Raw genomic sequence first — 13,254 nt, 5'->3', positions numbered from 1 at the left:
GTTTCAGGACACTGCTGAACACACCTTCTTTGTTGGAAAGCTTTGGCTTCTATGACCTCCTCTGCTGCCATGCCCTCCCTTCTCTCTGCCAAGGTCTAAGTTTCCTTGGCCACCCTGTCTAAGTTGCTCCCCTAGGTTCTAGTGTTCCATTCTCTGACCTCCTTTCCATCAGTCTGATATTTTCTCCCCTGGGGCAGACTCACCCACTTCCACACTGTTGTTCGCACAGGACAAAGTTAACATAAAGTAGCATAGATGCATACCCTCCACCCCAAACAACCCCCACCCTCATCTCCAATCCCAGCTGCAGCATCCCATTTTGTTTTGCTGGCTGCACTGCACGGCATGTGGGATCTTATTTCCCAGACCAGGGATCGAACCCTCGCACCCTGTACTGAAGGCAGAGTCTTAACCACTGGACAACCAGGGAACTGCCCCCGCTGCAGCATCACCCCTTCTGAACCTAGATCCCTGCAGGCTCTTCTCTGCCAGTGTTCCACTTCTTTCAGTTTAAATGCCAATTGCACATGAAGAATTAACTATTATTTCCTCTGTCTCTTGCATATTAGATGTGCATCTGTTAAGATCTTTCTGTTGCAAGCACAAACACTTACTCTGGTTAGCCAATTGAAAGAGAGGATTTATTAAATGGGTGCAGAAGTATGCCATCATGTCCATCATGGTCTGGCTAAAGGCAGGGTGGTGCACACAAGGGAGTCGCTGAGGAGAGTTTAAAGAAAGGAATTTTCTAAAAAGAACGGTCAGAGGTGAGGAAGTTGATGGGTGATGGCGCAGAACTCAGGGCTGGCGACAGCACTGTTCACCACCAGGAATATAGGAAGAATCACAAAGAGAGGAGGGACCCTGCAATGCATAGCCCAGCAGGCAGAAAAGCAAGAAAATAAGCACCTCCAACTCCCTTCTCCTGCCCTGGGATCTCCTGCCAGCCCCTCCCATCAGCTGAACCCAACAGGAAGCCAGAAGGATGTGCATTCCAGCGAGGCCAGCCCCCTGGGCCACGCAGGATGCAGAGCAGAGGTAGAGTCATGAAATTGAAGGAAGAGCTACACAACCAAAGACCAAGTCTGGAAAGCGTCAAGCATGCAGCAACCAAGGCCAAGGCCTGACAGATGCAGCTGATCAAGAGACAACAAGCAGGACTTCCCTGGCGGTCCAGTGGTTAATCTACCTGCCAGTCCAGGGCACAAGGTTTGATCCCGATCTGAAAAATTCCACATGCCATGGAGCAACCAAGCCTGTGCACCACAATTCCTGAGCCTGTGCTCTAGAGCCCAGGAACCCCAACTACTGAGCCCGTGCACCTAGAACCCATGCTCCACCACAAGAGAAGCCACCGTGGTGAGAAGCCTGCCCATCACACCTAGAGAAGCATGCGCACAGCAATGAAGACCCAGCATAGCCAAAACAATTAACACATAAACTTTTAAAATTTTCAAAAAGAGAGACAAGAAGCCGCTTTTGATTATTACTTACACAGATGGCAGGAGGAAGATTAGCCAAAGGCAGCAGCTCACGTAGGCCTTGTTGCCCACGCCAGAAAGGATGGTGTGGAAATCAAAGGGCTCGTGGCTGTGAGATGTGGCCCCACCAGAGGCTGGAGCTGCTTTTAAAGACCCGAGAATAAAGCAGTGAGCACGTGCAGCAACTGATCACTGCAAATCATTTGACAAGGGAGAAATAACATCTGTTTTATTATCCTTAAAGTTCACAGTGATGGGGGAATTATGTGTGGGAGTGTTTCCACCCTCAGGGGGAAGCGTGATCATGGTTAGGAGGGGCTAAGGGAAGCCTGGTCTTCCCAGGCAGCACGAGTGGTAAAGAACCGGCCCGCCAGTGCAGGAGATGTGAGACGTGGGTTTGATCCCTGGGTCGGGAAGATCTGGAGGAGGGCATGGCAACCCATGCCAGTATTCTTGCCTGGAGAATCCCCATGGACTGAGGAGCCTGGCGGGCTATAGTCCACAGGGTCGCAAAGAGTTGGACATGACTGAAGTGACTGAGCATGCATGCAACAAGGGAAGCCCAGCTTGATCCTTGGACCCCAAGGCCTGGCTCTGCTGGTTAATAAGCAGGTTAATAGCCCAGATAGAGGTTAATAAACATGCCCCTGGCGACCATAGTTATTCTCCCAACAATAAATGTTTCTAGGGGCACCCAGGCAAAGACCTCCCCAAAAAAGGAAGTCATCGCCTTCGCTCACCAAAGTCAGCAGGACCCCTCAAGCCCCCACGGCAAGCGGAAAGGCAGCCCTACAGCTTGGTGGGCTGCAGTGGGGAGAGGAGGCCGGGCCCGCCGGGTGGCGGCAGCACCATGGGCAGGGAGTTGCTGCCCCTGTCGTGCCAGCACACGTCCAGGATGGGGTACAGCTTGCCCTGGAAGTCGGCCTGGAACGAGTAGAGTGGCCGCAGGTCGTCGGGGCGGTCGGCATCAAAGAAGGTGAGCTCCCCCTGCTCATAGTGCAGGTAGATGCCGATGCGGTGGGGGTGGCCCACCACGGGCAGGGGTACCCGGGGGCAGCTGAAGGCCTCATACACTCGGCCCTCCTTCAGGCCGATGAGCCACACGCCGTGCTCCGGGGACTTGCTCAGCTTGCCCTTGCGGCTGGCTGTGCCCTTGATGACCCCTAGGCGCCAGTCGCTCTTGCTGCCCACCACCACCTCCCAGTAGTGGCGGCCGCAGGAGAAGCCCCTGCTGGCCAGGACACATGTGCTGTAATCGAAGCGCTCGGGCTGGCTCGCGCGCCGCTGGGCCAGGAGCCCACACTGCACCACGGTGTTGCCCTTGGAGAGCTCCAGGAGCGGGTGGGCCGTGGCCGGATCCAGCTTGAGGGACTCCGGGGCTGGGGGAGATAGAGGGGGGAGGTGTGTTCAAGGCAGCCGGCCCTGCCCAAGGGAGGCCGGCAGGAAGCCCTGAGCTTCTTGGAAGAACCAAGTCCCTCATCCCCGTTATCAACAGGGCCTGGAAAGGGTGGGGCCGGAGCAGGCAACCCTGATTCTCTGAAGCAGCGAGTGATGCCTGAAGGGTGGAGAATGGGCCACTGTGAGCCCAGGCGTTCCGGCCAGGAACATGGTGAGGGTGGCCCGCTTAAGGCAGAGGTGCCGATGGAAGGACCTGGGAGACGGCCTGTTACGTGGGTGCCTCAGCTCTGCTCCCCAGATTTTCTGGAGATTCTAACAACTGCAGTGGCTTCCGTGGATACACCAGCCATGCAGTCAAGGACTGTACTATCCCAAATGACCTCTGTGCTTGCTGTCACTGACCAGTCTCTATCCAAAATGTGCAAACAATGTTCATGGTTCAGAGATTATCTGCAGGTCTTTCTTCTCTCCCCTTCCTTCCCTTTTCTTAAAATATATTTATTTGGCTTCCCTGGGTGTTGTGGCACCTGGGATCTAGTTCCCTGACCAGGGATTGAACCCAGGTCTCCTACATTGGGAGAACAGTCTTAACCACTGGACCACCAGGGAAGTCCCCCTTCTCCTTCTCTTATAGCGATCCTGTTTTTGCCTTTGTTGGGTGAAATCAGTCTACTGACTGTTTTTCCTCATATGCTAGTAATGAAGGAGTTAAATGTCTGAGTTATTTTTTAGCAAAGCAGCAGCTGCCATTTATTAAGCATTAAACTACACACACCCTCCCAGGTGGCAAGGTGGTAAGGAATTCACCTGCCAATGCAGGAGACCCAGGTTTGATCCATGGGTCAGGAAGATCCTCTGGAGTAAGAAATGGCAACCCACTCCAGTATTCTTGCCTGGAGAATCCCATGGACAGAGGAGCCTGGCAGGTTACAGTCCCTGGGGTTGCAAAGAGTTGGACATGACTAAGCACACAAATCGCACACATCTATTTGGAATACACAGCCCAGCAAGGTGAGCTCCTTACAGACAAAGAAACTAAGGTTCAGGGACTATAGATGAGGAAACTGAGGCTCAGGGACTTCTCTGCCGGTCCAATGGTTAAGGCTCTGAGCTCCCAATGCAGGGGGTAAGGGGAGGGGTTCGATCCCCGGTCAGAGAACTAGATCTCACAGGCTTCAGCTCAAAGATTCCACAAACTGCAACTAAGACCCAGAACAGCCAAATTAAAAAAAAAAAAACAGGAAACACAAGTCTCAGAAATTACACCACTCACCCAGTCACCACTTAGAGCTGGAGGTGAGCTTGAGCACCCCCTGCTGGGAGAAGCCCAGCCCTGCACCCTCACTGTCAGCTGCCCCAGCCTCATACAGTGGAAGGTTTGGAGAGCGGCAGGACAGGACTGAGCGACTTCCCTTTCACTTTTCACTTTCATGCATTGGAGAAGGAAATGGCCACCCACTCCAGTGTTCTTGCCTGGAGAATCCCAGGGACGGGGGAGCCTGGTGGGCTGCCGTCCATGGGGTCGTACAGAGTCAGAAACGACTGAAGCGACTTAGCAGCAGCAGCAGCAGGGCAGCCCGGGCAGGGGGTGGGGTACTCACCTGGCAGAACCTTTCGGAAAAGCCTTTTCCACACCGTCAGCTTGATGTCAGCCTGGTGCAGGCCTGGCTTGAAGGAGATAGGGCTGAAGGCACCTTCCGAGAGTCGGGCCTGCTGGAGCTCTGGTCTGAAGTCAAAGGTTCACAGTGACGACGGAGCTGCTCACCCAAGTACCTCAGCCTTGTCACCCATGTGCAGGTCCACCCGGCCAAGTCCCCGTTCAGAAGACCGTGCGCTTGAGAGGCCCATCATGTCCCCCCACCAGCCACTCTCTGGGGCCCTGCCTCCATCCCGGAAACACTCGCATCAGTAGCTCTCCAGGGGCAGGTCTGGGACCAGCAGCATCACATCACCTGGGCCTTGTCAGAAGTGCAAGTTTTTTTGGGTCCCACCCTAGATCTGCTGACTCAGAACTGATGACTGGGGTCCAGGGATGTATGGTTAAAGAGTCCTCCAGGTGGCCCTGATGAGCTGCTTGAAGAGCACGCCTTTGAATCAGGGGAACCCTGCTCCCAGCTCCAGGCAGAGTGGAAACCAAACTCAGCCAATCAGATCCTCTAGCCGTTCACTTAAGCCAATGCTTCTTACCCAATTGTCCTTAAACTAAGGGAAATTGGAAACAAACAAAAAAACAGGGAGACACTCCTACAGCTCCGGCTCCGGAAGTGCAAGAGGAATACCTGGAGGCCATGGCGTGGTACTTCTGGAAGACAAGAGGGAGGCGGGTTAGGACACCGAGGAGGCCATGCAGAAGTCGTTAGGAAGGGGGAGGCTCTTGGGGACACGGGGGACTCGTCCGCTCACCCGGATGAACTCGTGGTGACTCTCGCTGCCGAACTGCTCCAGCACACCCGCGGCCTGGACCAGCCGCTCCCGGGCGCCCCGGGCCTGCTCCAGCTGCATGTCCAGGGAGGCCACGAGGCCACGGGTGTGGCCCTCCACCCCCTCCAGGCAGCGGGCCTTCTCCTCGTCCACCAGGTGGTGGAGCTCCTGGAACTCACGGCGGATCACCCAGCTGAAGACATCGGACTCGTTCTGGGAAAGGGAGGGGCTGGTCAAAGCTGGAGCCGAGGCTGACCTCGGCGTCCCCACATCCTGGCAGCTCAGGCCTTCCTGGGCCCTTCCGACGGCTCTCTGTCCTCATCCCCGAGTCCAAGGGCTGGCTCCTGCCAGGGTGTTCACGCTCAGATGCAGCCCCGGGGGAGGGCAGCAGTGGCAGGGGAGGGGCTGGGCCTCCGGTGCCCAGTTCAGGGCATTGACTCCTCCTCCACCAGATGGAGTGATGCTGTCTCCCTCCCCGGGGTGAGGAAGATTCACTGAGGTGACTTCCAAGGACACTGGTCTCCTGCTTCTGTTTCATGACTACCTGCAGGGCTGGGGCTCCACACCCTCTCAGCCCCAAGGGCCCCTCATTTAGGAATGGCGGCCAGCCCCTGAGGGCTGCAGCCTCTCCATGCCTGCGCTCTGAAGGAACCAGGAGGGCATCGCACAGGCTGCCAAGGTCAAACAGACACAGGTGGCAGGGGCCGGGCAGTCATGCCCATGCGTTAAGCTGTTTACCTCCTGGACTTGGGCTCTGAGTTATCTCAGTCCCAAGGACGTGGAGGACACAAGCCAACTTGGAGACAGCCCTGATGACTGGTGAATTCCCCCAGGAGCCTGTGCGCTTTTTCCCACCCCGCCTGGAATGCTTTGAAATTCTGGCTTTATAGGGAAGGCGTGGGTTCCTGTAAAGGGCAAACTGGAGCTGGGCTCTGCAGGAAAGGGGAGGTGGCTGGCCCCGGGCGGGGGGTGCCGAGGGCAGGGGCACTCACCACAATCCGAGTCCTGTTGTTCACCAGTTTGGCGACTTGCTCATCTACCTTCTTCTGCTCCTGCTTCAGGTCGGAGATGAGGGCTGCTAGCTCCTCCTGGAGGCAAACGGGCCATGGGCCCATGAGCCACAACCCCTTCACTCTCCCAGCCAGGGCAGGGGGCAGCCCCATGAGCACAAGCACTCCCAGTGGAACCAGGGAGCTACCTGGATACCCTCGACCCCCAAACAGGTAAGACTATTCAAGAATACTGCAAACTGATGGGAGCAACTGCCCAGACAGAGGAGGGTCTCCTCGTCATCCCTTTCTGTGACGTTGACAGAGACGCTAAACGTGGTTATAGCCACCAGAAATCACCACACAACATCCATGCAGGGCAACTGTCAATCTGAGGTCAACACTCCCTGCATGGAATGCTGCCTGTAGGGTACCCACCTGGTAAGCTTGCTGGGCACCAGCAGGTCTAGAATTACTGAGCATTTGATCAAGAGTTATCACAAAAAGGCTGGCCGCAAGTGAAGTCAACAGTGTATGCAGTGGCCCAGGTTACACCTGGTGACCCCTCACTGCCTATGAAGACCTGAATCCATCTCTGGCAGCCTTGGGCCCAGCCTGGATTTAGGGCCTCCAGGCTGCAGTCAACTCACTTCCTCTGGGCTTCCCTGGCCCCACATCCAGCCTAACTTTAGGGGTCCACCAGAACCACCTAGACCACCATCTGGCTGCATGACTTGACGGGAGCCCAGATGGTCTGTGCCCATGGACTGTGCAGAGTATTTAGCTTAGATCATGCCCAAGTAGAAGTCGGCTGCAAGAGCCTTTCCGGAAGGGAATTGAGAAAAAAATAAAACCAGCATGGAGATGAATGAACAGAGTCCTTGCTCTCCATAACAAGATAGCCGAGCTCATAGGAGAAGGGCACGGCAATAGTAACCCCCCCAAGGCAAAGAGAGATGGGACTAGTTCTTTCTCATCAACTGGGCCACTGTGAGTGGAAACAGATTGCACAAATAAAGTATCTCAAGATCTCAATCCACAGGAGAAAACAGGAATGCATGAAAGGGACCTGAGGGGACCTCCCTGGCTGTCCAGTGATTAAGACTGCACCTTCCAATGCAGGCGGTGCGGGTTCTGGTCTGGGCGCTAAGATCCCACATGGCCGAAAAACCAAAACATAAAACAGAAGCAATGTTGTAACAGATTCAATAAAGACTTTAAAAATGGTCCATGTCAAAAAATTAAGATCTGATAAAGGAACTGAATTTAGTTGCATCACAGATTCTTGAAATCACAAAAACCTACATCCAAAAACTAGGGTCCAAGCCCCCCCAGCTCCGAGCCAGAGATGACAAGCTCCCAGCAGTCTCCTTTTCTGCCGGGCAGCCCTCTGCTCGTAAAGCTGGACTTAGTTGCACTGCACTGCAATTTTGCTTCCGCCTTTCACAGCCCCCTACAACTACTCTTGCCAAGGTAACCGACTCTTGCTGCAAAATCTGACTGGTTCTTTTCAATCCTGAGCTGACATTTCACACAAGTGACTTCCACCTTGTCAAAATGCTCTGTTCCTCCAGTTTCCAGAAGACCGCATGCAGCCAGCGCTCCCGAGTCCTCTGTGGATTCTTTCTGTCCCCTTTGGGGTTCTCTACCCAAATCTTAAGCCCTGAAGCTCCTGGTGGGCATTCTCAGCATCTTCCCCATCACCCTGCAGACTCACCTGGTCAGTCTTCTCTGCACCTCGGACTGCAAAGACCACCTGCATGTTACCCCCAATCTCTTATTCCCAGCCTCACTCTCCAGTCTACCCTCGGGCAGAGAGATGGGGCCACATCACGACTGTTTAAACACTCCCGGCACTGGCCGTCTGAATGAACCCCAGATTCCTTCTCATGTGACACAGGCGTTTTCGTGAGCTGGCCCCTGCTTGCCTCCCCTCACTCCCACCTCACTCTCCCTTGAGCTGAATGGAATAATGTCTGATTCCTCAAATGTGCCATGCCGTTTGCTCCTCAGTCTTTTGCCCATGCTCTTTGTATACTCAGAATGCTTTTCCTCCCCTTCCTTTTAAGTCCTCCTGAGGGTTCAGGTCTCACCTTAGCAGTCCACTTCCTCCAAGAAGCCTTCCCTGATCACCCAAGACCATGCAAGAGCCATGTTCCAGGCGGGCTCATCTTTGCCTGTATTGGACCTCAACAGCGGCACCTGACGCTCGGGATGGTGTCAGACCCCCAGACTGTGAGGGCTGGCGCGGTGAGCTCCTTGCCCACTGCTGTACCACGGACACCAGCACCACCCGGGGCGCATGCTAGAGCTCCTTTCCCTCCTCTCTCCCAGGGTCGGAGGGGCAAAGAAAGGCTGCCCAGAGCACTTGGCCAGGAAATCCCGGGAGCAGCTTCCAGGGGTCCCTCTGCCTACACACGCTGATGCACTTCCCTCGTCTCTTGAACTTTGTCATTCCTGGTCCTTGCTGCCCCTGTCCCTACTGCTAAGCCCCAGGCCAGGTTCCCTATGACAATTTACCTCCAAGAGCCCTTCCTGCCCTTCCTTGATCGGTTGTCTGGGGAATGAAAAACTGGCCTTGGTTTGAATCCTAGCTCTGCCACTGACAAACTGTATGACCTTGACTAAGATCCTCCTGTGTTCTCTGAGCCTGTTTCCTCATTTATAAATACAACAATAACCCCACTCTTCATAAACCTTAGGAAAACAGATGAACTTAAGATGATGATATTATTATTATTCATCTTAAAATGGCCATCTGCTAGTTCTGAGGCAAAGGTCCATGAGGGCAGGAATCCATTGATTCCACAAAGACGTTTTGGGCATTTACGACCTGCCCAGCACGGTTCTAGGTGCGGAAACATCTCAGGGGATGAAACCAAGTCCCTGCCCTCACCTGCCTCGGGGTGAAGTCCCTGGAGGGCTCAAGAATCTAACGGAAAATAAAGCTGGAGGTGGGGGGCAGTAGTCCGAGATGCAGGGCGCTCTCCGTCCCCCAGGGCGGCCCCGCCCCTCGCCCGCCTGCCGCCCCCAGCAGCCTCACTGCCCACCTTCATGCGGCTGTAGACGGTGGGGACGGGCGTGACCCGGTGGTGCTGGTGGGCGCCCAGCAGGCCGCAGAGGCCGCAGATGAGTTCCTGGTCCTTCTCGCAGAAGAGGCTGAGCGGGTTCCGGTGGTGCGCGCACAGCTGGGGCTCCGGGTCCCCTGGGAGCTGCAGGGCTTCGATCACCTTCGCCAGGGAGACGTTGGGTGGGGAGCTGCTGCAGTCCACCTCCTGCCGGCACTCGGGGCAGCGCAGCTCGGGGGCCAGGTGGCGGGACAGGGACAGCAGGCAGCCCTTGCAGTAGGAGTGACCGCACTGCAGCATCAGGGGCTCCTTGAAGACCTCCAGGCACACGGGGCACTGCAGGCGGCCCTCCAGCTCGGGCACGCTCACCCGCCACGCCATCCGCGGCGCCCGCGGGGGCCCAGGGCAGCCCCCCTGGAGCCGGCTCCCTCCACTCCTTTGGCCACCAGCCCCAAGGGCCCTGAAAGGAGAGGCTGCTAAGGACGCCAGCCTTCGATTCCAGCCCTGACCCACGATGACCTTGGGTCTGTTTTCCCATCTTTAAATCAAAGGGCTTAAATGAAAAGAGCGGTCACTTGGAGGTCCAGGTGACTACATTTTAAACTCAGATTTGGAGGTAAACGTGAAAGGAGACACCTGCAGGGTCACCTGAAGTGACATTAACAATGCAAGCTCCAGCCCAGTGGGTGTCCTGACCTAGAACTGGGCAGCAGAAACAAGCCAAGGTCTTTCCCAGTTTCTAGATCAGTTCTCAAACTGGTGAGAAGCTGGTGGAAGCAGCGTTACAACAGAATTCCTGAGTCACGCCATCACATATCTCCAATGAGCCCCAGAAATCTACGCTTACAAGAGACACCCCCCAGGCCATTCAGAAACATAGTTCTGTCTTAGAACAATACTGTCCAGGAGCTGGGACCTTGGAGCTGTCTCCTGGGCTCCCACCCTGCTCCCCTGTAAAAGCCAATTGGGACTGAAAAGCATCTCACCAGAAGTCAGCAGTGGCCCCAGGGAGAACCCCTGCACTGGCCTCTCAGGATCCTCCGAGCCCTCCAGAGGGGCCTCACACCAGCAACAATGACTCAATCTGCTTGGCCTTCTCTTCTCCCAGGATGGGACAGCAGGTGCAGAGACCTGGGATTGTGGCTGGACACCTGTTCTACCTAGTCTCTACCCCTTTGCTCCTCCCCTTTGCCAGAAACGCCCCCACCCCCACCCCCGGGCCCTCAAGGTCGCTGAGAATCAGGTGGAGGTTGGGCCACATCACGGGACTAGGAAGGGAGCCTCTGCTCGGCCAGCTCTGATAACAGCGGCACTCAGGTACTCACCTTGGCCAGGCCTGGGGGAGGGTCGGAGACAGAGGGACTCGGTACCCGCTCACACCTCTCAGACCCCAAAAGGGAGTGGACTCGTGCTTTGACACAATTCTCTCTCAATCTGCATCTCTCCCTCTCTCTCTTTAAAATTCTGAAGATGTTCTTGCTTCCCTAGATTTAAAAATTGATGTCTACCTTCTATAAAGTGCACAAACATTAACCAAATGCTTGAGATACAACTTATACATGTGCATGCACTCTCAAGGTCAAGATACAGAGGACCGGACTTCCCTGGTGCTACAGTGGATAGGAGTATGCCTGCCAATGCAGGGGACATGGGTTCAAACCCTGGGCCGGGAAGATCCACGTGTCACGGAGCAGCTAAGCCCACGCCCCACAACTACTGAATCTGCACACTCTGGCGCCCATGCTCCGCCACAACAAGAGCAGCCACCACGGCAAGACACCCGGGCACCACGAGGAAGAGCAGCCCCTGCTCACCATGACTAGAGAAAGCCCACACGAAGCAACGAAGACCCAGAACAACCAAAAAAATAAGCCAAAGTAATTAATTAAAAAACAAAGATACAGAGAAGCTTCTGGGTTGGTGACCATACCCACGTGCTGGGAGGGTGCTGCACCCCGGTTCCATAGGAACCCAAGTACTTGTGCTCTGGACTCTTCCGGATCTCACCCTATGTACCTCTTCATCTGGCTGTTTATTTACATCCTTCATAATAAACTGATAAACAATTTAAAAAAAAAAATGTCAAGCTACAGAACATTTCTAGCACCCAGAGTCTTTATCACACGTCCCTGAGTCAGAACCCCTAACAAAGGGAGCCGCTATCCTGACTCATGTCATCATAGATTAATGTGGCCTGGTTTCCTTTTTTTTTTGTCTATGCTGGGTCTTAGTTATGGCATGTGGGATCTAGTTCCCTGACTAGGGATCAAATCTGGCCCCCCTGTATTGGGAACTCAGAGCCTTAGCCCCTGGACCACCAGGAAAATCCCCGGACTGGTTTTGAATTTCAAATAAACAGAATTACCTATACATTCTTTTGTGTCCAAGTTTTTAGTCAACATATTGAATTATTATTAAGTTTTTTATTTTTATTAAATACATTTTAATACATTTTTATTAAAATCTTTCAATGGTTTAACACAAAGATAAACTCAAAATGGATTAAAGACCAAAATGTAAGACCAGAAACTATGAAACTCTTAGACAAAAACATAGGCAGAACACTCGACATAAATCAAAGCAAGATCCTCTATGACCCACCTCCTAGAGTAACAGAAATAAAAACAAAAGTAAACAAGTAGGACCTGGTTAAACTTAAAAGCTTTTGCACAGCAAAGGAAACTATAAGCAAGGTGAAAAGACAACCCTCAAAATGGGAGAACATAATAGCAAATGAAACAACTGACAAAGGATTAATTTCCAAAATATACAAGCAGCTCATACAACTCAAGACCAGAAAAACAAACCACCCAATCCAAAAGTGGGTAAAAGACCTAAACAGACTTTTCTCCAAAGACATACAGATGGCTAACAAACACATGAAAAGATGCTCAACATGACTCACTATTATAGAAATGCAAATCAAAACTATCATGAGTTATCACCTCACACCAGTCAGAATAAAGCTGATAAAGTGAAGTCGCTCCAACTCTGCGTCGTGTCCAACTCTTTGTTATCCCATGGACTGTAGCCTACCAAGCTCCTCAGTCCATGGACTTTTCCAGGCAAGAGTACCAGAGTGGGTGGCCATTTCCTTCTCCGGGGGTCTTCCCGACCCAGGGATTGATCCTGGGTCTCCTACATTGCAGACAGATGCTTTACCGTCTAAGCCACCAGGGAAGCTGGTCAGGATGGCCATCGTCAAAATGTCTACAGACAATAAATGCTGGAGAGGGTGTGGAGAAAGGGAACACTCTTGCACTGTTGGTGGGAATGTAAACTGATACCGCCACTATGAAAAACAGTATGAAGATTCCTTAAGAAACTAGGAATAAAACCACCATATGACCCAGCAATCCCACTGCTAGGCATATACCCTGAGGAAACCAAAATTGAAAAAGACACATGTATCCCACTGTTCATTGCAGCACTATTTCCAACAGCTAGAACATGGAGGCAACCTAGATGTCCAGCAACATCTGGACAATGGATAACGGATAAAGAAGTTGTGGTACAGATACACGATGGAATATTACTCAGCCATAAAAGGGCACGCCTTTTAGTCAGTTCTAATGAGGTGATGAACCTGGAACCTATTATACAGAGTGAAGAAAGTCAGAAAGAAAAGATAAATATCATATTCTATCACATATATACAGATCTAGAAAAATGGTACTGAAGAATTTACTTACAGGGCAGCAGTGGAGAAACAGACATAGAGAATAGACTTACAGACTTGGGGAGAGGGGAGGAGAGGGTGAGATGGATGGAGAGAGTAACGTGGAAACTTACATTACCCTGTGTAAAATAGATAGCCAACGGGAATTTGCTATATGGCTCAGGAAACTCAAACAGGGGCTCTGTATCAACGTATGGCTTGACACCTATGGCTGATTC

At 53.1% G+C, this 13,254-nt stretch overlaps 1 protein-coding gene across 1 annotated transcript; it reads right to left on the bottom strand.

Moving 5' to 3' along the window:
* Nucleotides 1-1,977: 1,977 nt before the first annotated feature.
* On the bottom strand, nt 1,978-9,738 carry LOC120878564 (E3 ubiquitin-protein ligase TRIM50). Its single transcript, XM_040261199.1, has 6 exons — nt 9,340-9,738; nt 6,293-6,388; nt 5,283-5,513; nt 5,159-5,181; nt 4,481-4,605; nt 1,978-2,860 (listed from the first exon to the last, which is right to left on the bottom strand). The coding sequence occupies exons 1-6, from the start codon at nt 9,736-9,738 to the stop codon at nt 2,271-2,273; spliced, it is 1,464 nt and encodes a 487-aa protein (XP_040117133.1). The 3' UTR covers nt 1,978-2,270.
* Nucleotides 9,739-13,254: the final 3,516 nt, after the last annotated feature.

The sequence above is a fragment of the Oryx dammah genome, unplaced genomic scaffold, assembly GCF_014754425.2.
Source record: "Oryx dammah isolate SB20612 unplaced genomic scaffold, SCBI_Odam_1.1 HiC_scaffold_2, whole genome shotgun sequence".
Taxonomy (NCBI): domain Eukaryota; kingdom Metazoa; phylum Chordata; class Mammalia; order Artiodactyla; family Bovidae; genus Oryx; species Oryx dammah.
Note: the sequence above shows the minus strand (reverse complement) of the source record. Positions and strands in the feature narration are given on the sequence as shown.

Excerpts from the sequence above, each read along its gene's own strand:
- LOC120878564 (XM_040261199.1), bottom strand. The coding sequence starts at position 9,738 with ATGGCGTGGCGGGTGAGCGTGCCCGAGCTGGAGGGCCGCCTGCAGTGC. Across the intron at positions 5,182-5,282 it reads GTCACCACGAGTTCATCCGG|AAGTACCACGCCATGGCCTC; the intron begins GTGAGCGGACGA and ends CTTGTCTTCCAG. Across the intron at positions 4,606-5,158 it reads TACCACGCCATGGCCTCCAG|ACCAGAGCTCCAGCAGGCCC; the intron begins GTATTCCTCTTG and ends CTTTGACTTCAG.